Here is a 24,591-nt window from a genome sequence, read left to right on the forward strand (position 1 = left end):
TAGAATCAACTTGAGGTCCCCAGTCGATAGAAATTAATACTTCGTGTGAATGAAAAACCGAGCATGTTTCACAAGAACGAGTCCATGCCAATAGATAGTTTTCTTAGATATATATCGTAGTGCTTTAACACAATACACGTTCCAAAATCCGCAAATCTCCAAATCGATGTCAGCGATATGGGTCAGCGGGTTACTTTTATTACAGTAATTATGTCTTAGTGTGACTTCTACAGTTTTCGAGCCTTTAAGTGGGGTTCTTTCGGTGAAGTGAGCGATCATATATGACTGCTAAACAGGGCGCTTTCTCTTCAGGACTGATAAACAATCGGGAGCGGAAAAGTTTCTTCCCTACATCGACGGTATGTACGTGTACCGTCAGCTGTTCTTGAATCAGATTCTGGAATCCTGCTCCCTTTCGTCTGTTACACTGGATATTCGGCTCGTAAATGTGAGATTATCACGAAGAATTCGTGGTTTAGAATATGGATTTCGATCCAGAGTAGTCTGAGGGATTGAAATACAGCAGCTTGACAATAGATCGTTTTCTTCGATGTATCTTGTATTGCTTGCCACAGTACATGTTCCAGAATCGGCAAATCTCCAAATCGATGTCAGCGATATGGGTCAGTGGGTTACTTGTATTACAGTAAATATGGCTTGGTGTGACTTCTAGGGTGGTTGAGAGTGTGTGTGTGTGTGGGGGGGGGGGGGGGGGAGGGTTACCCGTGGCCTAGCGGTAACGTCTTTGATTAATGGTCAAAACGTTCTCGTTCCCGAGTTCAAAATCATCAGCAATGACGGCCGAGAACTCCCGGCGTAAGAAGTCACACCCATTCAGCCAACAGCCTTGTCAAAGAGGGCGGAGGAGAGGACAGAAGTTTAGAGCACTTTGTTGCCTTGGGGTGGAAAGTTGCCCCCTAAAGGCGGAAAAATAAGCATTGATCAACGGCATGAGGATGCAGAAGGCAATGGAAACCATTGCATCAAAGACATGTAATGTCTATCTACAGAATATGTGTCCTTTAATTGAAAGAAGTATCATGATGATCTCTCCAGTGGTAAGAGATTCCAGACCAATCCCTCACTCGCACCTTCGAGAGCGAACTGCCAAGGGGAAGGTGACCAGGAGAGAAAGGTTGAATAACAAACTGCTGGCTTTGTTATTAGAGCAATTTTCTTTGTCTGACATCTCACGATACACGCTGACGATGTGGCCCTGTGCTCTTGCTGTTGGTTTCGTCTGGCGCTTTGTTCACTTCGGATGACTTTGCGCCCCCAGTCAGCCTGGCACGGGGGTTAATGAATTACGGAACAGCAAACCATCCACCAAATCTACGCTGGACAGCAACAATCCGCAAGCAGTTATACCACCCAAAACCATCTCCTCGCTAAGGAGTTACGGAAGCCACACAAGTTGGTACACTCACCGCTCGTCGTGCTATGCAGAGATAAGCAATGGTACAGGAATTACCCGAGAAAAAGGACACCTTAAGTGATGAGTAGTGCTCATGATACGTTTGCCTCTTCCCTTACTAGCGAAATATTTAGGAATGGAACTTACATCCCTTGGTTCGCCTTACCCCACAGGAAATATAGAGGGTGATTCTGTGGTGATGTTACAAATTTTCAGGGATGACGGAGAAGGGTAAACATATCTTTTTGAGGTAACGGACACTGGTCTGGCAATAACCGAGTCGGAAGATATAAACGAAAATCATTTTTGTACGTTGACGGTCTATTATATGTACCGACACTGATGTTGCTAAAATTGTAGGGCAGGGAAGTTTCAGAGGTATGGACCAAAACAGAAAAAGTGACTAATAAACACGGGCTCTGAAATGCATACTCTGAGGCCTATTGCCTATCTTCCATGCTGTGAAACACGTCTCTTCTACTGCAAGCTCTTTTCCTTCCATATTTTTGGAGAAGACAGTATGGACCAAACCAAGAAAAAATGTCCCATAAAAATGGACACTTTAAGAGCTACACTTTTTTGGTAGATGAGATGCGTTTCACAGTAGTGAAGATGAACAAGTGGTCATAGCTCTTAAGGTACTTATTTCAGAGACTATATTTACTACAATTTTTGCTCTGAACGCTGCCTATCCTATAGGCGTGGCAAGAAGAGCCTGGCACATGTGTATTGCTGTCAGCGCTATCACAACGATTTTCCTTTATAACTTTCGACTCGGCGTTTCCAGACAATGGATCCTTACCTCAAATTGATATAGTACATTTAGCATCCCCTGAAAGCCTGTAACATTATCACGGAATTATCCAATCAGAAGGATCTGGCAAGGACTGCTACGTGTGTACCGTAGTCGGAAGTATGCGATATACAGAATGTAACAAAATGATACCGACGAACTGTGAAAGTTGGAGAGTGTCTTGAGCACCTATGTCCGGAAACATTAGCCAGTAATGCTGCCAAGCGCCAACGCCCTTCGTTAGGCTATTCCTTTGGCAGCGAACGTGGGAAGTTGGCAAACCGCAAGCTAAAGTGTTAAGACTTTAGAAGACGTCTACCGCATGCACGGCAGGCATGGAGACTGTACCGATCGCTAAGCGCAATGACGTCAGACTTTCAGCCTCGCAGCTGCCAAGGCATGGTCTAGTGGCACTGGCTTCCGTATTTTCGACGCTCTGTAGCGTGGTTGAGTGGCGTTTTTACGAGGGGTATTCGTAAAGTTTTAATCACTGTCTTGGGAAAGAGCCATATTAATATGTAACTGGCCGTCTCCACTGTATCAGTGGGAAACACCAGGAAAATTAATTTATTCAAGTGCCAATTAAGACTTTATGACTAACCTTCATAGATACGGTATCCATAACAAAAGTTAGTTTTAAAACGGTGTAGAAAGAGAACCACTAATCAAAATGATGTCAAATTTGAACAACGCATTCTTGACACGGGGCGAAACGTTATAAAAAAGGAAAGGAAGTAACAAACATTTTATCAATAGCGCTATAAGCGCCCTAACGTAAATGGGATCGGCTATAGACGATGGATGAATCGCAATACGTCGGCTATGGTTTGAGTTGAACATCACACTATCCGTACTGTTCAGTGTGGATAATGGTACAAGAGCGGCAGTCAATAGTTGTGGCACGGTTAGTTGGGTAAGCCCATCGACCACGACAAGGTCGTACCACATCGGATAAGAAAAATTGGTTTTTAATTGTCCTGAGGCCAAAAACCGCATAGAACGAAAAATGACATCGGTTTCAGTGCTGACGGATGAACTGCTTTTCCTCTCTGCCACACTGTACTTCAGAAGGATCTATCATCTCGAATTTTGCCACCATTTCTTCCAGAACCTTGGCAGACATCAGATCAACGCGTTTTTTCATACCGCTGAGTGCCCGGAACTTCTGCAGGGCTACTGGCGCATAGTCACTGTTCTTGCAAAGGAGCTTTACCAGCAGCGCGCACCCTTGACAAAGATAGTCATGGTGGACATCCAGCATGCAAAGTGGGGAACACCTGTGTGCCGCGGATCTGTTGCTGAGCATATTCTGACACTTACAGCGCCATCTTTTGGTTTAATTTCTTTTCTTATGTTTCATAGCGTTTTCCCCTGAGTCAATAACATGCTGCTCAAATTTGACGACATTCTGAAGAGTGCTTCTCTTCGTAGGGCGTTTTGAAACTGGATTACCTGTGTTTGTTCCGCAAGTCTTCTTCTACAATATCTCGATGTTTTTTGGTATCGTTTTTATACTACAAGTATACCAAACTGAATCATTTCCTCTTGCAACAGTCTTAAAAATTTTATTGCAGTTTTGCCTATCAATCTCAAACAGTTAATGTGTGCTGTAGCATGATCGTATTCCAAGGTTTACGTTCAGAATGTAGTTAATATAATGTTTTGCAAGAAACCGCAAATGCTCAGTGACTTATCGTTTCATAACTTTGCTTTACCACTGACACATTCAAATGACCACCTCACGAACTAATAAAATCATTCCAATCTGCAACTACACAAGTCAAGAAATATATTGTCAACGGTACTGGTACGCGCCGCATCGAGTGACTTCAGGAGCTCCCGTATAGTTTTATACAACCAAAGTTCTAACATAATGCAGAGTAACTTCACAGACCCAACCCCGCCTTCTGTCATTAGGTGTACTACTTGTATCAAATGTCAATGTGTGACCTGCTAGATTTGAAATGTACATAAACATTATTCATGAAGGAATAATCGGAAAAGCTACATATGTGAAAAAGCTACATTTTCATACAACTACGTAAGCAACGAGTGAAAGGGAAGATAAAAGTTACATCCTGTGCTAGCACATAGCTTGATGTTCTCGAGTGTCTCCGAGAAGGACTGAGCCAGCGGACCTACCACCAAAACAGTCTTATAGACCCGCACTCAGCGAAATTACAGAGTCTCTTAATAACGTTATCCTACTATTTGCTGTTGAAAAAGTGTTGATGAGAAAGTTTGAAAAACCCTAAATCTGGTTCGAGCGCTACCACGTTACTAGGCGTTATCTACGTCGGCTAGAAGGTGCGTGGATTTATGAGAAAGGAATGAAAAGAAATTTGACACCTGCAAAGTAGTTTGTAACACATATTTGTGTTTATAGAAGATATTACGGTAATAATTGTATATTGTAAGTCGTGAAAGCTCATTGATTGCGCAGGTGGTAGTAGTAACCACAAAATCATACACCAAACGTGCAGTGAATAACGTTTATTGTACATATAACTTACGTACCTGCCTGAGGAACTCCACTGTCTTTCTATCCGTTAGGTTTTCACCGAAGTCCAGCAGACCCTCCTCTGATTCATCACACACCAATGAGAGGTCATAGAACTTCTTTCGCCTGTAAAGGATAGCAGAGTGTTTGCATTGCGCATTCATGACGTATTTTCACTTTATATCTTGTGGTATATCTATCGTTAATGAATATGCAAATAGATTTTCCTTTGCTGTTCAATTTTTCAGAAATATTATCTCTGATGAGTCACAATTTTCATATGGGTAGATGTTCTTAACTGTTACAAATAGTATAGTTGAACCAATATACTAAATTAGAACTTAAGCTGCAAACCTCCCCACTTGCGTATCTGATTCCATCTTGTACTATAAGGGCATCGCATGCAGTACACATCTGTATACCAAAATCAGTGTGTGTCAATAGACTGTTCGTTGCTCAGTTTGTGCAATGACATAAAAATGGGACCCACTGAGAGAAAACAAAACTTAATCCTTGGTGACTGTCAAAAGGAGGCTACTTGTTTTTGTATAGCTACAGTGTGTAAAAGCTGAATGGAGTGTGTAAGTCAAGCCTCGTGCAGATGGGATAAGTTCTAGCGAATGGAAAGACCTGTCATAACGGATGAAATAATGTCTGCATATAATCTTTTTACAAATTAATTTTGCTGCAGTATAAGTTGTGCACTCTTTGTAAGTGTCTCACTCCTAATAATTTATATGAAAAGGTATCTTCATGGGTGCCCCAAGGAAGGGTGACAGAATCACTGTTATTCTCTGTATACATAAATGATTTGGCGGACAGGATGTCCAGAATCTGTGTTGTTTGCTGATGATGATGTGGTGCATGGTAAGGTGTCGAAGTTGAGTGAGTGTAGGAGGATACAAGATGACATAGGCCAAATTTCTAACATCAAGGAGAGAGGTGTGAATAGGAGCTAGTGAGAAAGAAATAAGAGAATGACAGAGAGAGAGAGGTGAGAGAAGATGGACAAAGAGTGGGGTAGGAGGGGGAAGTATAAGAGGCAGGCGTAACATGGAGAGGGGTAGTGGGCAGATAGAAAAGTAAGATGTGGTAGGAGGTGAGTGACAGAGAGAGGGAGGAATATGATGAATAGTGGAGGAGAAGATGAGAGATAGGGGGAGGAGTTGTTGGTGAGTGAGAGGAGGAGAAGAACAGAGAGGATGAGGAGGAGGAGCAGAAGGAGGAAGTCATTGAGAGAGAGAGAGAGAGAGAGAGAGAGAGAGAGAGAGAGAGAGAGACACTGAGCTGGGAGGATGTGATGTGTAGAGAGAGAGAGAGAGAGAGAGAGAGAGAGAGAGGGGGGGGGGGAGGAAGAGATGGACAGATGCAGAACAGGAGATAATGTGAAGGGGATGGATGGAGAAGGGGGGTAGGAACAAGGTAGAGGAGGAGATGTTCAGATAAAGGGGTACGAAGAGATCGATAGACGAATGGGGAAGAGTTTATCAATAAAGAGAGGAGGGCAAAAGAGATGACCAAAGAGAGGGGGGATGGAGGGAAAAAAAGAGAAATGCGAGCGGGACAGAGAGAGGGAGAGAGAGAAGAGAGAGAGAGAGAGAGAGAGAGAGAGAGAGAGAGAGAGAGAGAGAGAGTAGAAATGAGAATAGAGAAGATGAGGAAGATATGTACAAAGAGTGAGGGAGGAAATGACAAGAGCTGGGGACATGATGGTGAGAGAGTGAAGGTAAGAGGGAATGGACAAGAAGAAAGAAAGACGAACAGAGAGTGGAAGGAGGAGAAGGTCCACAGAGAAAGGGAAATATCAGAAGTACAGAGAGATGGGGCGAAGAGGGAACAAATAGAGAGAGTAGAGGGGTGGGGTGTAAAGAGAAGGAAGGTGGAAATAGAGAGAAGGCGAGGGATATTGTCAGAGAGGGTGGAGGACAGGGAGGTATAGGAAGCAGGTGAGATGGAGAGGGTTTCTCTGTCAGATCTGTTTGATGAGGAACACCAAGAATTACTCTCGTCTGAAAACCTTTTCATCTCAGAGTAGTAATTGCAACCGATGTCCACAATTAGTTGCTGGATGTATTCCTCTGCAGTTTTTACTCTCTACAGCTTCCTACAGTACCAACGAAGTAATTTCCTGATTTCATAACAGATGTTCTATCTTCCTGTCTCTTCTCTCAATGTTTTCCATCAGTCAATCTAATTTTAAACGTTCTTCTGTAACCACATCTGAAAAGCTTCCATTCTCATCTGTTCCGGTTTTTCCATGGTCCATATATTACTAGCATACAATACTGTGCTCCAGACGCACATTCACAGAAAATTCGTCCTCAAATAAGGGCCTATGTTCGATTCTAGTAGACTTCTCTTGTGCAGGAAAGCTCATTTTGCCAGTTCTCCTTGCCTGTGCCTTGCTCTGTACATCAAGGGTTAGTTTGCTGCCTAGGTAGAGAATTCCCTAACTTCCTCTACTTAGTGATGCCCAGTTCTAATGTTAAGTTTCTCGCTGTTTATTAAAATTATAATTAAATCTGGACCAATAATCAAAAAACCTACTGAAAGAAAAAAAAAAGTTCAAATGTGTGTGAAATCTTATGGGACTTAACGGCTAAGATCATCAGTCCCTTAGGTTACACACTACTTAACCTAACTTATCCTAAGGACAAACACACACACCCATGCCTGAGGGAGGACTCGAACCTCCGCCGGGTCCAGCCGCACAGTCCACGACTGCAGCGCCTTAGACCGCTCGGCTAATCTGGCGCGGCTACCGAAAGAATAAGTATAAAAATAATAACGATTCATACTTTTTCACCATTTCTGCTGGTACTCAGTGTTTTCGTCCTTCATCGATTTACTGTCCGATCGTATTCTGTACTTACGACTGTTCATTGCACTCAACAAGTCGTATAATTCTATTTCACTTGCCGGGGGACAGCAGTGCTATCAACAATTCATTGCTACCCTTACATCTTCAATTTTAATGCACTTCTTGAACCTTTCTTTCCGTCATTGCTTCTTCAATGTATAGATTGAACAGTGGGAGGGAACGTTTTTTCTAGGACGACGAATTTTATGCACGTGTCTTGATTTTTCTTTAGTTTTGCTTCCATTATCAACCACTCCGTCAGAACCACCTTTGGTGCATTTACCTTTCCTAAAGCCAAACTGATTGCCATTTCATTTTGAATTTTACTATCCATTCTTCTCTAATTTATTCTTGTCAGCAAATTGGATGAATGAGCTGTTAAGTTGATTGTACGATAATTCTCGCACTTGTCGGTCTTACTGTCTTCGAAATTGTGTGAATGATGTTTTTCGGAAAGACTGGTGGTAGATTGCTAGTCTCATATATTATACACACGAACTTGAGTACTTGTTTTCTTACCATTTCTCTCAATGATTTTCGAAATTCCACTGGAATTCACTTCTGCCTTATTTGATCTCCAGTCTTCCAATGCTCCGATAAATTCTGATGCTAATATTGGATCCCCTGTCTCTTCCCAGTCGACTGCTGTTTATTCTTCTATCGCGTCATGAGACAAGTCGTCCCCTTCACTCAGGCCTAAAATGTATTCCATCCACCTACACGTCCTTTTCTCTGCAGTTAACAGTGAAGACCACACTGCACTCTTAATGTTACCGCGCTTTTCTGTATGCTGAACCAGTCCTCCCAACTATCATTTCTTTTTCGATTGCTTCAAATTTTTCGAGCAGCTATTTCACCTCAGCTTCCCCGCACGTACTATATATTTCATCCTTAAGTGACTTATACACTGAAGCACCAAAGAGACTGGTGTAAGCATACGTATTCAAATATAGATATACACTATGTGATCAAAAGTAGCCGGACACCAACAAAAACTTATGATTTTTATGTTAGGTGCATTGTGCTGCCAGGTATTCCATATCACCGAACTCAGTAATCAGACATCGCGAGAAAACAAAACGGGGCGCTCCGCGGAACTCACGGACTTCGAAAGTGATGGGTTGTCACTTGTGTCATACGTCTGTACGCGTGATTTCCACACTACTAAACATCCCTAGGTCCAGTGTTTCCCATGTCATAGTGAAGCGTAAACGTGAAGGGACACATGCAGCACAAAAGCGTACAGGCTGACCTCGTCTGATGACTGACAGAAACCGCATACAATTGAAGAGGGTCGTAACGTGTATCTATCCAGACGTGTATCTATCCAGACCATCACACAGGAATTCCAAACTGCACCAGGATCCACTGCAAGTACTATGACAGTTAGGCGGGAGGTGAGAAAACTTGGATTCCATGGTCGAGCGGCTGCTCATAAGACACCCATTACTCCGGTAAATGCCAAACGACGCCTCGCTTGGTGTAAGGAGCGTAAACACTGTAAAAACAGTCGAAAAACGTTGTTTGGAGTAACCAATCACGGTACGCAATGTGGCGATCCGATGGCAGGGTTTGGGTATGGCGAATGCCCGGTGAACGTAATATACCAGCCTGTGTAGTGCCAACAGTAAAATTCGAAGGCGGTGGTGTTTTGGTGCAGTCGTGTTTTTCATAGAGGGGGCTTGCACCCTTTGTTGTTTTGCGTGGCACTATCTTAGCACAGGCCTAAAATGATGTCTTAAGCACTTCCTTGTTTCCCACTGTTCGGGGCTGGCGACAGCATCTTTCAACACGATCGAGCACCTGTTCATGATGCACGGCCTGTGGCAGAGTTGTTGCACGACAATAACATCCCTGTAATGCACTAGCCTGCACAGAGTCCCGACCTGGGTCCTATAGAACACCTTTCGGATGTTTTGGAATATCGACTTCGTACCAGGCCACACCGACCGACATCGATACCTCTCCTCAGTGCAGCACTCCGTGGAGAATGGGCTGTCATTTCACAAGAATCATTCCAGCGCCTGATTGAACGTATGCCTGCGAGAGTGGAAGCTGTCATTAAGGCTAAGAGCGGGCCAATACAATATTGAAGTCCAGCATTACCTACGGAGGGCCCCACGAACTTGTAAGTCATTTTCAGCCAGGTGTCCGGATACTTTTGATCACATAGTGTATATAAACAGGCAGAATACAGCGCTGCGGTTGATAACGCCTACATAAAACAACAAGTGTCTGGCGCAGTTGTTAGATCGGTTACTGCTGCTTCAATGGCCGGTTATCAAGATTTAAGTGCGTTTGAAAGTGGTTTTATAGTCGGCGAATGAGCGTTGTGACACAGGATCTCCGAGGTAGAGACGACGTACGGAGTTTCTCGTACGAACATTTCACGAGTGAACCAGCAGTCCGGTAAAACATCAAATCGCCGACATCGCTGAGGCCGGGAAAAGATCCTGCAAAAACGGGACCAACGACGACTGAAGAGAGTCTTTCAACGTGACAGAAGTGCAGCCCGTCCACAAGCAGATTTCAGTGCTGGGCCATCAACAAGCGTCAGCGCGAAACATTCAACGAAACGTCATCGATGTGGGCTTTTGGAGTCGAAGGTCCACTCGTGTACCCTGAATGACGACAGCACGACACAAAATTTTACGCTTCGCTTGTACCCGTCAACGCCGACATTGGACTGTTGACGACTGGAAACATGTTGTCTGGTCGGACGAGTCTCGTTTCAAATTGTAGCAAGCGGATGATCATGTAGGGGTTTGAAGACAACCTTATGAATCCAGGGACCCTGCATTTCAGCAGGGGACTGTTCAAGCTGGTGGAGGCTATGTAATGGTGTGGGGCGTGTCCAGTTGGAGTAACAGGGGACCCCTGATACGTCTAGATAGGACTCTGACAGGTGACACTTACGTAAGCATCCTGTCTGATCAACTGCATCCACTCATGTCCATTGTGCATTCCGACAGACTTGGGCAATTACAGCAGGACAATGCGATACCCCACACGTCCTGAATTGCTACAGAGTGGCACCAGGAACACACTTCTGAGTCTAAACAGCACTACTTCACACATTATTGGAGTCCATGCCACGTCGTGTTGCGACACTTCTGCGTGCTCCAGGGGGCCCTACACGATATTAGCCAGGTGTACCAGTTTCTTTGGCTCTTCGGTGCATTTATCTATTTCTGAAATTCCCTGAACAGTTTTGCACTTTCTTCTTTCGTCGATCAACTGAAGTTTTTCTTCGAAGTCACCTTCTTTGTACCTATGTTTTTCTTTCCATCTTCTATGATAGTCCTTCTGAGAGATGTCCATTCTTGTCCAGCTGAGCTCCCTACTGAGCTCTATATTATAGCAGCATCTTCAGCCTCAGGGAACCTGAAGGTTATGTCTTCGTAAGTACTTCCGTATGACATTTGTTTATGCTATTTTCCTGATTAGCGTCTTAACCTTCAGCCTGTTGTGCATCATTACTAATCTGTGAACTAAATCTATATCTTCCCTGGGCCCGCTTAAAAACCAGCATCAGATTTCGGAATCGCCGCCTGTCCATGACGTAACTAAATGGAATCTTTAGGTAGGTTCGTGCCTTTTCCGGGTATACATCCTCCTCTTGTGATTCTGGAATAGAGTATTACCTATTACAAGACGAAATTTTTTTTGCAGAACTCAGTCTTTCTGCTCTTTCATTCTTACTATCAAGCTCATATTATTCCGTAACAGACTCACAGTCTACCATCGCTATTACATTTTCATCTCCCATTAACCTATTGAATTTCCCGTTCAGTATCCTCAAATGCTTTCTCTATTTCTTCATCTTCGGCTTGGGACGTGGGCATGTATGCCTGAATTATTATTATCACGTCGGTTTCTTGTCGATTCTGATTAGAACAACCCTATCGCTGAACACTTCACAGTAAACCACTGTCTGCGTTACCTTTCTATTCACAACCAATATTACCCCCGTTTTACCATTTTCTGCTGATGTTCATATTACCCTACGATCGTCTGACGAGAAAGCCTTGTCTTCCTTCCATTTAGAGAGCGTCAGTGGACAAATAGAAGCCACAATGAAAGGACGGGGGAGGAGGAGATGTGGACAGAGAGAGGGGAGACAATGATATGGAAATAGACAGTAGGAAGCAGAAATATGGGGGAAGAAGGAGATGGGAGGAGAGGTAGGTGGAAGAAATTGTCAGGAGGAATTTCGTGCAGTGTATGTGCCGCACACATACGAGGACGAAACTGCGGGTAAAAGGCTAGTATACATGTTATCAATCCAGTCGTCTGGTTAGCATGCATTGATTGAGTGTGTTGTACTGGTCTTCACCGAACACTGATTAGAAACGGTATTAGAACCTACCAACTTGCAGATGTAGTGAGGGTAGGTGATGCCGTCTCTTTCTATTTATCGGTGAAGAAAATGTGGGAACAGACAGACATGGTATTACATACACTTCCTATACCTCACTACCAACGCATTTTTGTTTTGCCCTAAACTGTCATGTTTGTTACAAAATGAAAAGGGCCTTGCTTATTGCTGGATTCAGATCTGACTCACCAAATGGAACACCAATGTAATATAATACTTCTGAAAAAAATGTTTGACATAGTCGTGAAAGAAAGGAGAGACCTTAGCGTGGGTATACAATCCGCCTGCTGAGACGCATGAACTTTTTAGCAACGCAAATCTGTGATACACAATTTCATTCCTTATTAGAATGCATTAACCAAATTACATTATTTCTGTGACAAGATGATAAACCACTTTTTGCAAGAACTATAATTTCACGTTATTAAACTTACCCTTCGCGGTTATTTTGGAAAAGACAGCAAATAACTGCAATTGTATTTGATGTGTCTGTTAATTCCTGTTCCCACTGTTCAGCCATTTCTGTCTTTTCTTCAGATGAGACATGCAGAAGATGTACACATAGAAAAGTTGAAAACAGCAGCAATACAGTGTCGACATGACACATTCTAGTAATGGACGCAAATGTGAAATCAACATTGTGACATTGGAAAGTAACTCATGAAAGAGGACTCTTCCTTGAGGACGCTATACAAGAACTCGGCCTTCCTGTCGTGAGTGGTACTCTCAACCCGCCTACTTTCCAAAATTTCGTAGGTGCAGCGACAGCTATGCACATCATCCTCGCAAACTCGAGGATCAGTGATCACACAGCAAACTGGAATGTCTGTGATGAACTTACAATTAGTGACCCTAGTATCATTTACTTCACAGTTATAGGCACAGATAATGAATTAGCCGCCAGCAGCAAGCCAGACCGATTTTACAGTATGCACAAAGCGAACTGGTAACTTTTAAAGGCAGAATTCAAGATATACCCACTGCAAGAAAGTGTATTTGATGGTGACGCCAAAACCAACGAATTGGTTCGAGTGGTGCAGATGGAGCAAGACAAGGCAGTCCAACTTTTGTTATGACGTCAAAAGACTTCAAAATTCCTCCGGCCGCCTTGGCCGTGCGGTTCTAGGCCCTTCAGTTTGGAACCGCGTGACCGCTACGGTCGCAGGTTCGAATCCTGCATCGGGCATGGATGTGTGTGATGTCCTTAGGATAGTTAGGTTTAAGTAGTTCTAGGTTCTAGGGGACTGATGACCACAGATGTTAACTCCCATAGTGCTCAGAGCCATTTTCAAAATTCCGTAGAGTCTCGCCCTACAGTCTTTTTAAAAAGCAAAGTGAGAGGAGTTATTACCAGAGATCCTTAGGGGAAACTGAATGACAAAGAAGGGTGAGTTTCTATCGAACAGTCGGACAACAAGATAAAGAACTGTTACACCAGACAACGGTAGAGAAGTGGGGGGCGTATATTAACGACCAAATGGTAACAAATGTTTGGGGTTTTCCACACAAACTTGCAAAATACGAGGTTCAGTCAGCCACTCCATTATCAAACCTCAGTCGATCCGATGGTACGATGGCGATAGACTGGGAGATACAAGTGCAGTACCTACTCAGAACTCAGTTTCTGTACTATACAACGGTGGAAGACATAGAGTACCGTTAGCATCTTCTCTCTGAATTACTAGTACAGCATATGAATAATAGTATTGTGACTCCATTTGCCCAGGAGGTAGTGAGGTTAGCAATAATGATGTTGAAGAAGAAAAGCCAGGAACTCATAGAATAACGGCTGAAGTGTTGCATAAGGAAGTGGACCAAGTTGTACCTTATATAATATAGTTCCGAGTATTGAAGAATGGCTTTTGCAGGGACGTGTGTCCAGAATCTGAAAAATTTCGTATATTATACTTAAAAAAAAAAGGGAAGACAAAGACCCAAGAGATCCGAAATCTTACAGGCAGATTTGTTTAGCAAATGCTCTAGCCAAAGTACATAAAAATATTCTGCGCCGCCCACTGAGGAACCACAGACGTAAGAGGCATGCGAGCCTGCAGCAAGGTTTCAGGAAAGGCAAGTCAATCGAGGATGCGATAAATCTTTCTATGAATTGATTGCCGACACCATGGAGTGTTCTGTGCACCACGACCAAATAGTGGATAGAATTGGAAGGAGAATCAGCATTGGTCGTATTTTTTTTTTTTTGTTTTATTATCCGCAAAATTGATTTTCGGTCACTTAGTGACCATCCTCAGTGCTAGAATTTAAAAATTTCACATAACGATCAGAGTATAAAACAGAAAATCACAACTACGCCTGCGTATGAACATAACAGTTGGTAGGAACATACCTGTAAAATACAATAAAAATTGGTAGGCACTGGTATCAACAAGCTTAGAGCGATCACATAAACTGAGGCCGCTGTTTACATGCACCTGTACAGCAGATCTCGGTGTGACAGGGCTTGGAACGCCCTCTATGTGACATGTGTCACGTGAAGACTTAATATTACTGGTTTTGCAAGATATTAACACAAAACAACTCTTGTCCGTTTGTGAATCATGAAGTAATTCAAATTTAAAATGTGCTTAAAAGCCGGCCGAAATGGCCGTGCGGTTACAGGCGCTGCAGTCTGGAACCGCAAGACCACTACGGTCGCAGGTTCGAATCCTGCTTCGGGCATGGATGTTTGTGATGTCCTTAGGTTAGTTAGGTTTAACTAGTTCTAAGTTATAGGGGACTAATGACCTCAGCAGTTGAGTCCCTTAGTGCTCAGAGCCATTTTTTTTGTGCTTAAAAAACATAGCAGACGAAGGGGGACGGAAACATCTAAAATACATTGGCGTATTGTTTTCAAAAAACCAACTTACAAAACATAAAATAGATCGATCATAAGTTGTCAGAGTGCAGGACAAGTAAAGGCTAAAAAGACAAGGAAAAAGAATAATATATGAATAACACGAAATGAGGTATAACACAGGTTTTTTAAAAAAACATAATACCCACCGTCTGGCGTGGGAAGTTAGAAGTACAACGTTCGTGATTTACTTAAAATGTTACGTTAAGACTAAGGAATCAAAAAAAAAATAGTAATAGTACGAAAATGCCATTACGTAATAATTAAAATGCCGTGAAACACAATAGTCATTACAAAAAAGTTTGTAGGCGTGGATAAACAATTTTATTATGATATTTAGCCGACATGATGATGTACCTCTCGTTTGTCCCTTTGGACAAGCTAGCATTTGATTATACGCTTCCGCATAAGCACTGGGTCAGAACTCAAACATACATGACATCAAATATATACGGTTGCCTTATGTAAAACATAGCACCCACCATTTGACGTGAGAAGTTAGAAGTATATCGTTCTTGATTTACGTAAAATATTACGTTAAAACTGAGGAGTCAAATATATAAAAAAATTTACGAAAAATGCCACTAAGTAACAATTCAAATGCCATAAAACAATATTCATTACAACAACAAAAAAGGTTTGAGAGTGTAGACTAACAATTTTGTTATCATATTTAACGACACGATAATGTACGTATCATTCGTCCCATTTGGACAGGCTATCATTTTTTATAACACTGGTTGTACCCTTCCACATAAGCACTGGGTCAGAACCCATACATACATTCACAGGTTGATAAAACAGTAATAAAATTGACAAGCCACCGGTTTTGAATACTAATAAAGATAATTTTATTTTACACAACTTATAGCAGCAGTGGGACCGATATGAAATATTTATTCACGCCTACAAACTTTTTTGTAATGAATATTGTGTTTCACGGCATTTTAATTATTACGTAATGGCATTTTCGTACTATTACTATTTTTTTGTATATTTGACTCCTTAGTCTTAACGTAACATTTTACGTAAATCACGAACGTTGTACTTCTAACTTCCCACGCCAGATGGTGGGTATTATGTTTTTTTAAAAAACCTGTGTTATACCTCATTTCATGTTATTCATATATTATTCTTTTTCCTTGTCTTTTTAGCCTTTATTTGTCCTGCACTCTGACAACTTATGATCGATCTGTTTTATGTTTTGTAAGTTTGTTTTTTGAAAACAATACGCCAATGTATTTTAGATGTTTCCTTCCCCTTCGTCTGCTGTGTTTTTTAAGCACATTTTAAATTTGAGTTACTTCATGATTCACAAACGGACAAGAGTTATTTTGTGTTAATATCTTGCAAAACCAGTAATATTAAGTCTTCACGTGACACATGTCACATAGAGGGCGTTCCAAGCCCTGTCACACCGAGATCTGCTGTACAGGTGCATGTAAACAGCGGCCTCAGTTTATGTGATCGCTCTAAGCTTGTTGATACCAGTGCCTACCAATTTTAATAGTGTTTTACAGGTATGTTCCTACCAACTGTTATGTTCATACGTAGGTGTAGTTGTGATTTTCTGTTTTATACTCTGATCGTTATGTGAAATTTTTAACTTCTAGCACTGAGGATGGTCACTAAGTGACCGAAAATCGATTCTGCGGATAATGAAACAGAAAAATACGACCAATGCTGATTCTCCTTCCAATTCTTTCCATGAATATTGTGAACACCTCACAGACAAGTATGTTATAGTCATAATGACTGATACAGGTAGGGCATTTAATAATTTATGGTGGCCTGCCCCGCACAAAAGACTGAGATGGACTGCCCCTAGTGTCTACAACACTATAGACAGGCAAGTGCGGCTAGAACATCCCGGAAAGAAACTTGTGAATGACGTCACGAAGGCTGCCCACAGGCCTAGAGTTCTGAGATGCTGGCACAGAGCCATTACTGAACCAGTTTCAGAATATAACAAACACGAGAGGTTGCATCGCCTACGCTGGTAATCTACTAATTACGGTATCTGCCAACAAAAGGGCTAAATTAGTGTACCATTAGACAAGATGTCACAGATAAGAACAGGAACGTCTTTAGTAATGGAACAGTTTACAATACAAAAGGGAACGAAGAACTATCGCATAAGCTGAATTCGCTGACAGCTAAAATACCGGTTTATGAACTGCAAGCCTACATGACTCAGGGACAACTTCGAAGAGGCCACATGTCAGGTCAGCGAGACGCACCACTGCAGAACATCCATCTACAATGACCTTCCGGAAGCAGTGACTAATTAACCTCGAGGAGGACCAGGAAGAATATCCTGAGACACTGACAGCCGTCTCCAAATCTCTACACCTCAGGTGCTCCTGTGAACTCTGAGTTGTACCTCAGCGCCAGGGGGCTAACTATCCAGTCGTATGAAAAATCTAGCTAGGTTCTCGAACGAACTACAGTAGTGTAGTGCAATGTAGTGTAAGGTTGTATAGTAGTGTAACCCAGAATTATAAATTACAACATTTGTAATCCAGAAATGCAGCAAAATCAGTAGACCAGTAGCATGAGGATATACCTATGCGTAATATGGGCAAACGGTAGTCTGTAGACTTTCTTTCATTAATATTTTTTTGCAGATATTTTATGTAGAGTTTTTCCTCTTTAACATCAGAAAGCTTGGTTATACCATCACATCTAAAACTGTGTTAAAATATTGTGTGCTATATTCATGCCAACTAGCCGGCCGGAGTGGCCGTGCGATTCTGGGCGCTACAGTTTGGAGCCGAGCGACCGCTACGGTCGCAGGTTCGAATCCTGCATCGGGCATGGATGTGTGTGATGTCCTTAGGTTAGTTAGGTTTAATTAGTTCTAAGTTCTAGGCGACTGATGACCTCAGAAGTTAAGTCGCATAGTGCTCAGAGCCATTTGAACCAGCCATTTCATGCCAACTCATGGGTAACATGTGGTCTGTTCTTGTATATATATAACAGATCAAAATAAAGTACCGAATAAATAAATAGTCACATACGTAGAGATCGTTGTGACAAGTTCGGTCGCGCTGTCATGGGGCAGCCGAGGGTAGTTGCATTTGGTTAGTCTGCTCCCATGAACAGGAAGTGCTTGGAGGCGTTTCCTCAATTGTTCGATTGTTCCTGTAGTAACTGGCGAATTGACTATGCATCGCCTGGATTATTTACATTCTATCGCGTTTCCGCAATGACGTGTGGTTAATAATTATTTCGTATACGAAAGAGGTGCAGGAACATTCATTAATATCTGTCGGTTTCATGTGCACTACTAGCGCGTATCATCCAGCTAGGTTAAGGCACCACTTCTAGGAAAACACGCAGTTGCTAAGGGGGAATTCAGACCTACTCTCACTGTGCGTGGAAACAAACGTCAGTATGTTTAGCCCTCGATAGCTTATTTGCTGGGGTCGGGCCATCATTTTGCCGAGGTTGTTTCTAATACTCTCAGAAGCCCTTATACATCCTCCATATTGTGCCCGTTGGACACTGTAGACCCGCAGTACACCCGTGGATATTTTGATTATCATATACGCCGGGAGAAACTCAAGAATCGTATTTTGACTATCCTCCATATAGTACGGATCAGTCTCCATGCAATTTCCATGCTTTTTGAGCCTCGAAGGAAGACATTAATGGCTGTCATTTGTTTCGGACTAAAAGGTGCACATCTGGGTGTGAACCGTGGTTCCCGTAACCAACCGTATACATTTTTCCAAGAAGGCAATGACTCCCTTGTCTCGTAATGGGATACTTATTTTAACATATGTGGCGAATGCTTTTGCAATAATAAATAATTTACTTACTTTTTTCCATCTGTCTCGTTTTTTATTTGGCTGCCCCCTGTACTTGATAAAGATCCTCACATTATACAACTTAAGCCACAGAAAAAAGCATACATCTCCGTAAAAAAAGGAGTGTCAAAACTCTGCGGCTATAATCGTTAAAAATTACTTGTGTGTCTCATGTACTCTGTTACCAGGAAGAAACCGAACCTCTACGTTTTCATTCGTTCTAGACGTATTTTGGGACACCTGATTTTTCTGCCTCCCCCTGTATTTGTAACCAAATATGTTTCTCAACTTCTTTGCTGTCGTCAGTGACTTAATGACAGACTTGCGAAAGACGTAGAATAAAAACACATATGAATAATTTGGTTACTGTTGGAAGCAGTAGTAATTTGAAGAGTATTCCAGTTATTGTGTTAATAACGGCGACAATATACCACTAATTCAAGATTACAAGTAAATACTTGTCATTGCTTGGATATCTACCGTCAAGTGTGGAGCAGTAATATGACTAATGATATGGAAGCATCATAATCTGACTAATGAAAAAGAAATATTAAACAGGGGAAAAAACAGACCTACTCGTAATCTCTTCCTGTCATATTTAGAGAGAAAGAGTGAGAGAGAGAGAGAGAGAGAGACAGAGAAAGAGAGAAAAAAAGATTTCAGAGATTTGAACCGAAGGTTCAGTGCCATTGGCGTATGGTGTCCGTTAAACAGTTTACTCTGATGATGTTTGTGGGTAAGAAGGCACGGGTCCCTGGTGTGCCCCAGCACAAGGCAGTACCTGCCTGCTGGGACCAGTGTTCTGGACACCACTAAATTGGCTGCAATTGGTTTCAACAGGCGTTTCCTTCCAGCGGCCAGTTCACGCATGCCTCCGTCCTAATGGTTAACTCTAGGATTGTTTGTGAATGAATCTCTGCGCTGTTTTAGTCAGGAATATCATTCAAAGCAAATGATGCAGAGTGATTTGGAGAAGTTCTTCAGAGAAATGAATAGAAAAAGGGGCATTCCAGATTTTATTTGTTTTCCGAAAATTCATCGAGAGGGAGCAGTCGTATTTGCTGTTTGATGCTTCAGGTTTCTCGAAGAATCATGTGTAGTTACGTGAAACACTTACATGTAACATAAAAGTTATGTCATTCTGTCCCGTTTTAAATCATTCATATCTGTGAAACGAGTAAACAAATTACTTGGAAAATAAAGCATTGTGTTCACTTTCATTTCGTAATCTGACACGGTATCATATTTTGAGATTACATGTAAGCCCACGTCAAAAAGCAAATAACACTAATTACATGAGGCGTGAATCTGAGGACATTCTACGGAAGCCTGTTCAAGATGCTACTACTTGCTACTGTTTCTTTGTATGTACAGTCTTTGGTGAAATTTTCCCTAAATAACATATCCCTCAAACTAACTTGGAATGAGCGTTACTCGCGGACGCCCCTTCTTAATATCTTAGCAGAAACCATAAAAAGTTAAAAAAAAGTTTAAATGATTTGTCACTGTCCAACTCCTTCCATCTTACCCCACTCTCCTTGCCCCCCCCCCCTTCCCCCCCTCCCCATGAATGGCAACAAAAACAAACTGTCGTATAAATATTAACAATATGACACAAACTGACGTATAAATATTAACAATATGACACAATGCGAGCACTATGTGAAATCTGATGAGTTTTTCACCTCTTCAGAGCAATAACGTGATCTGTGCAAGTAAGAACTGGAAACGATATTTTTCCCTATGTTATGCTACAAATGAAAATGAATTATCTTAGTCACTTTTTTATGTATACATTTAAAACATTATATATACTAAATGAGCATATACTTAAAATTTTTCGCTTATTACATGTCCTTTAGGGGCAATACCGTAAGCAGCTGTGGAGGGGATATTATTATTAGTTCTTCTGTAAATATGTGTTATGTATGTTAGGATTTTTTTTAAATACACACCTTTCAGCCAAAATATTTTATTTTCATCTTGTACTCCAATGTGGTTCGTAGCTACAACTCCATTTTAGAAATTTCTTTGACTACTTCTGGACATTTAATATGATTCCCTATTCAACCTACCTTGAACTTAACGGGATTACTGCCAATTTCATTCAAAAAGCTTTTCAGGCGAGATGAAAGAAATAAGTAAAGTCTTTTTAGTACTTTCCTTCCTTTGATCGCATCATGTTCAGCAGTTTCATCAGTTAAAAGTTTAACATTAGAACTTACTTGTTTGTGGCTATATAGCTGAAACTGTCAGTTTCGTCGACTTACGCATTATGGATACATATCGTCTCCCTTATTTTCATTAAAGATTATTCGATAGTGATTGCCAATACATGAAGTGTACTCTTTGCAGAACGCGGCAGGCGAGTTGCGAGGATTCTTTAAGTGTGAGACTGCAACTTTCTTGACCCAAAAATACCAGTAGTTGGCCTCTCACACATGTAAAGTAGATAAGAATTTTAGGAGGATCGTAGAAAACAACATACTAACGCGCGTCTTTGAGGCACTGACGTGACATAACCAAAACACATTCGTTTCTTTGGGCCCGAAAATGCGGAAATTTAATTTGTCAGCCTGGTCTGACATAATAGTCTTGGAAAATTGTTGAGAAGTGGGGGGATGCTGCAGGAGAATTGACACTTGTCATGGGATTACTGCTCGTGAGAGGATAGTTTTGGGTCTCAAAGATGATGCGAATGTTACGTGAAAAGACAGGAGGAGCTAAAGTGGCACTTCATCCGCTGCTTATGAAGGAATCACTTCAAATTCTGCTCTCAGAATACGGTATGAGGTTTGGTCATTTCACTTTGCAGCTCCAACTGGAGAGTGATGTAAAGTTTACGTTAGATACCTTTTCGTTATTCACAGGCATCATCCAACACAGTGGCCACCAACCGCAATACACATAGGCAACAAAACGAAGATGTCAAAAAAAAATGGTAAGACCTCCAGTCGGCTTCGGCGTGTGTAGGTCGCATGTACGCAGTAAACGTTACAGTTTTAATGAGTAGAAGGAAGATGTCCTTCTGGCACACTTAATCGTATGAACTCAAATTTAGGCAGTCATTCTAGTCAGATCGCGGAAACGGATCAGTGAGCTAATTATGTAGTAAGCTACCTATCGGTTCCTTGCGTTGAATCTCAGCCAACCTTAGTTTCTTTTAACTGTTTCATATTCTTACGATAATTTGTCATTGAACATGTTCATGTTACACTTCAGTGCAACTACTGCACTCGTTTTGTGTGAGGATTTATAGTAAACAACAAAACAGACGGTAACTTTGACTTTACTTACGTATCTCTCCTGGTCACAAATTTAAATTACAGTGTCACTATCCCACCAACCTTTTGATGTCTGCTGCGCAGGGTAGCCGCGTGGTCTAGGGCTCCTTACCACGGTTCGCGCGGCTCCCCCCATCGGAGGTTCGAGTCCTCCGTCGGGCATGGGTGTGTGTGTTGCCTTTAGCGTAAGTTAGTTTATGTTAGATTAAGTAGTGTGTAAGGTTAGGTACCGATGACCTCAGCAGTTTCGTCCCTTAGGAATTTACTACAAATTTACCAATTTTATGAAGCCCGTAGGGCCATAGCTCACCTTTAATAAAAAGTTCTTGCGTAAAAATGGTAGTTTACAGTCATCATTGGCCATCTACATACCGACAAACGATAATTACTTAAGGGGGTAGGCGGTGCGATAGTACTCAGAATTATTCAAAGGATAAGACCTTCTTTGTTATTAGATAATATTATGAGAGGTGCGTGGTTGTATTATAAGATACAGTTGACTCTGTAAATAAAATTCATCCATCTGATGATGAACAAAACTTTCGGGGCAGGTAATTCGAGGAAAAAATATATTTTAATGGAAAAATGTCATCAAGTAGCTGTTTTTGTAACATACGTGACACAGTTTAATTTGTGGCTGTGGGACGTATTAATTAAGCAAAGGTCATGTTATTATCGCTTATATAAACATTTGAAAGAAAATAAAATTACATTGTTAAATGTGTTGGCAGTTAAACATTTTCACATCTTCAGTTTCTCCGTTTTCATTCGATGCTTCAAAATTCATTTCGTGCAACTAAATGAAAGGCAGCCTGTTCTTTGCTTCTCACTTAGTTGTAAAGACGGAATATGCCTCCAGCAATTTTTTTTTACAAATTTGCATATACCGAGCGTAATATGGCAAACTTATTATCATAACGCGTGTCTGAAGTCTCTCGTCACAATGATACTTCTGTTGATAAGTATATAATTTATGTATGATTATGTTGAAGGAATCTTATCGCGCTATTTCAGGTCATTGAAACAAAGGAACTGAAATTAAATGCTTTGTACAAGACGTAGTGTACGGGGACTGGGACACGGCAGGATAGGGAAGATGTGAAGCAAGATTACGGTTTAGTGTCCCATCGACATCGAGGTCACTGGAAACGGAATTGGTCAGTGTAACTTATTTTAATCTATTTGTTCCAAATAATATTCATTACAAGTGTATGAATACTCCCTGTTGTAAACTGAGCTGGTGTAATTGGGACTGGAATATAGTCTATGCCGAAGGCAATGCACTGTCAAAAGAGGGTGTAGCTTGGTATTTGGATTTGAAGGTGGTTCTAGTTTACGTCATTAATTTTCATGTGTTATTAAGGAGCTTCAAGCTCATGACTTGTATGTATGTAGCCATTTCCACAATAAGTTAATATTTTCTACATCTCAGATGTTGTAGTTTGCAGCCTTATTTGGACAGCTTACTGTTTCCTTTATGATGCGTGTTGGCAGGGTAGTTCTGGCATCGGACACCGCGTTCCTGTTTCCTGGGCCCAGAGCAGAGACGTTTTCTTCCCGCTGCGACCCACCCGCGGATTCTGAGACGGCTATCCACAGTAAATGGCTGTAACTTTTGCGATATATTGCTAAGATCCGGATCTTGAACAACGTTGAAAATTTTCTTCATACCTCTCTATGTTCCCAAGATACACAAGTTCAAAATTACAGTACCTACACACTTAAAATACCCACATAAAATCCCGTATGAGGCAAAAACCTCTATAAAGTGACGCAGCACACAGAAATATACTGTAAATTGTCTCCATTATTGTCTGGGAGTCCTATGTAGCACTAAAGCACGTGCAGATTTTTTTTGTACGTAAAATGCGGAATGAGGTGTTAAATTAGTTTTGCGTATTCAGAGTCGCATAAGTTAACACCCTGCTGCAGCAGGGAAGGGAACGCAACCACCGGAATAATGCTTCTAACGGAGCTAAAAAATGCAAGCATGTTCGTGTTTCTAGAATGAAATTTTCGCTCTACAGCAGGAGAGCTTCTGTGAAGTGTGGAAGGTAGGAGTCGAGGTACTGACGAAATTAAAGGTGTGAGGAGGGGGCGTGAGTCGTGCTCGGGTAGCTCAGTTGGTAGAGCACTTTCCCGCGAAAGGCAAAGGTCCCGAGTTCGAGTCTCGGTCCGGCACACAGTTTTAATCTGCCAGGAAAGTTTCATGTTCGTGTTTATTTAAAAGGGTCTGATGAGTGAGATACCAGCTGCCTCATTGCACCTTCCTCAGCACTTTTAAAAATGTTTTCAAAATGTGTTGGCATTCGAGTACGTTCGTGCTTTCTTGTGCTGAGATGGAAGAAGACAGTGACAGTGGCAAAGAGAAGGAAAGGTAATAAATAGTGGAAGATAGTAGACGTTGTGTTACAGAAAGAACGAAGGAGCCAATGGCAGTGTGAGACAGAGGGACACAGTGGGACATAGTGAACAGAGATAGAATGGGGAAGCGTGAAGGAAACAGTGTCCGAGGGGGCGGGGGGGAGGGTTGGGGGGGGGGGGGGTCGTAGGAATAAAGAGATATTGGAAGTGGGTGAGAGCCAGCGATAATGACAGAGAGACAGAGTACATGGCAACGACAACGAAGAAGAGAGAGTGATAGGGAAAAGACACAGCAGCAGTAGGAAGAAGGAGAGAGATATTACGAGTAAGAG

The 24,591-nt window shown here is 41.8% G+C and overlaps 1 protein-coding gene across 1 annotated transcript in view; it reads right to left on the reverse strand.

The window, feature by feature from the left end:
• The window catches only part of LOC126455552 (pickpocket protein 28-like), a 164,497-nt gene that overhangs the window by 60,876 nt on the left and 79,030 nt on the right, over window positions 1-24,591 (reverse strand). Inside the window, exon 4 of the mRNA XM_050091306.1 lies at window positions 4,725-4,833. Within this exon, the coding sequence (XP_049947263.1) occupies window positions 4,725-4,833 (109 nt within the window). The remainder of the gene's footprint in view (window positions 1-4,724; window positions 4,834-24,591) is intronic.

Source organism: Schistocerca serialis, chromosome 2 (genome assembly GCF_023864345.2).
Source record: "Schistocerca serialis cubense isolate TAMUIC-IGC-003099 chromosome 2, iqSchSeri2.2, whole genome shotgun sequence".
Lineage (NCBI taxonomy): Eukaryota > Metazoa > Arthropoda > Insecta > Orthoptera > Acrididae > Schistocerca > Schistocerca serialis.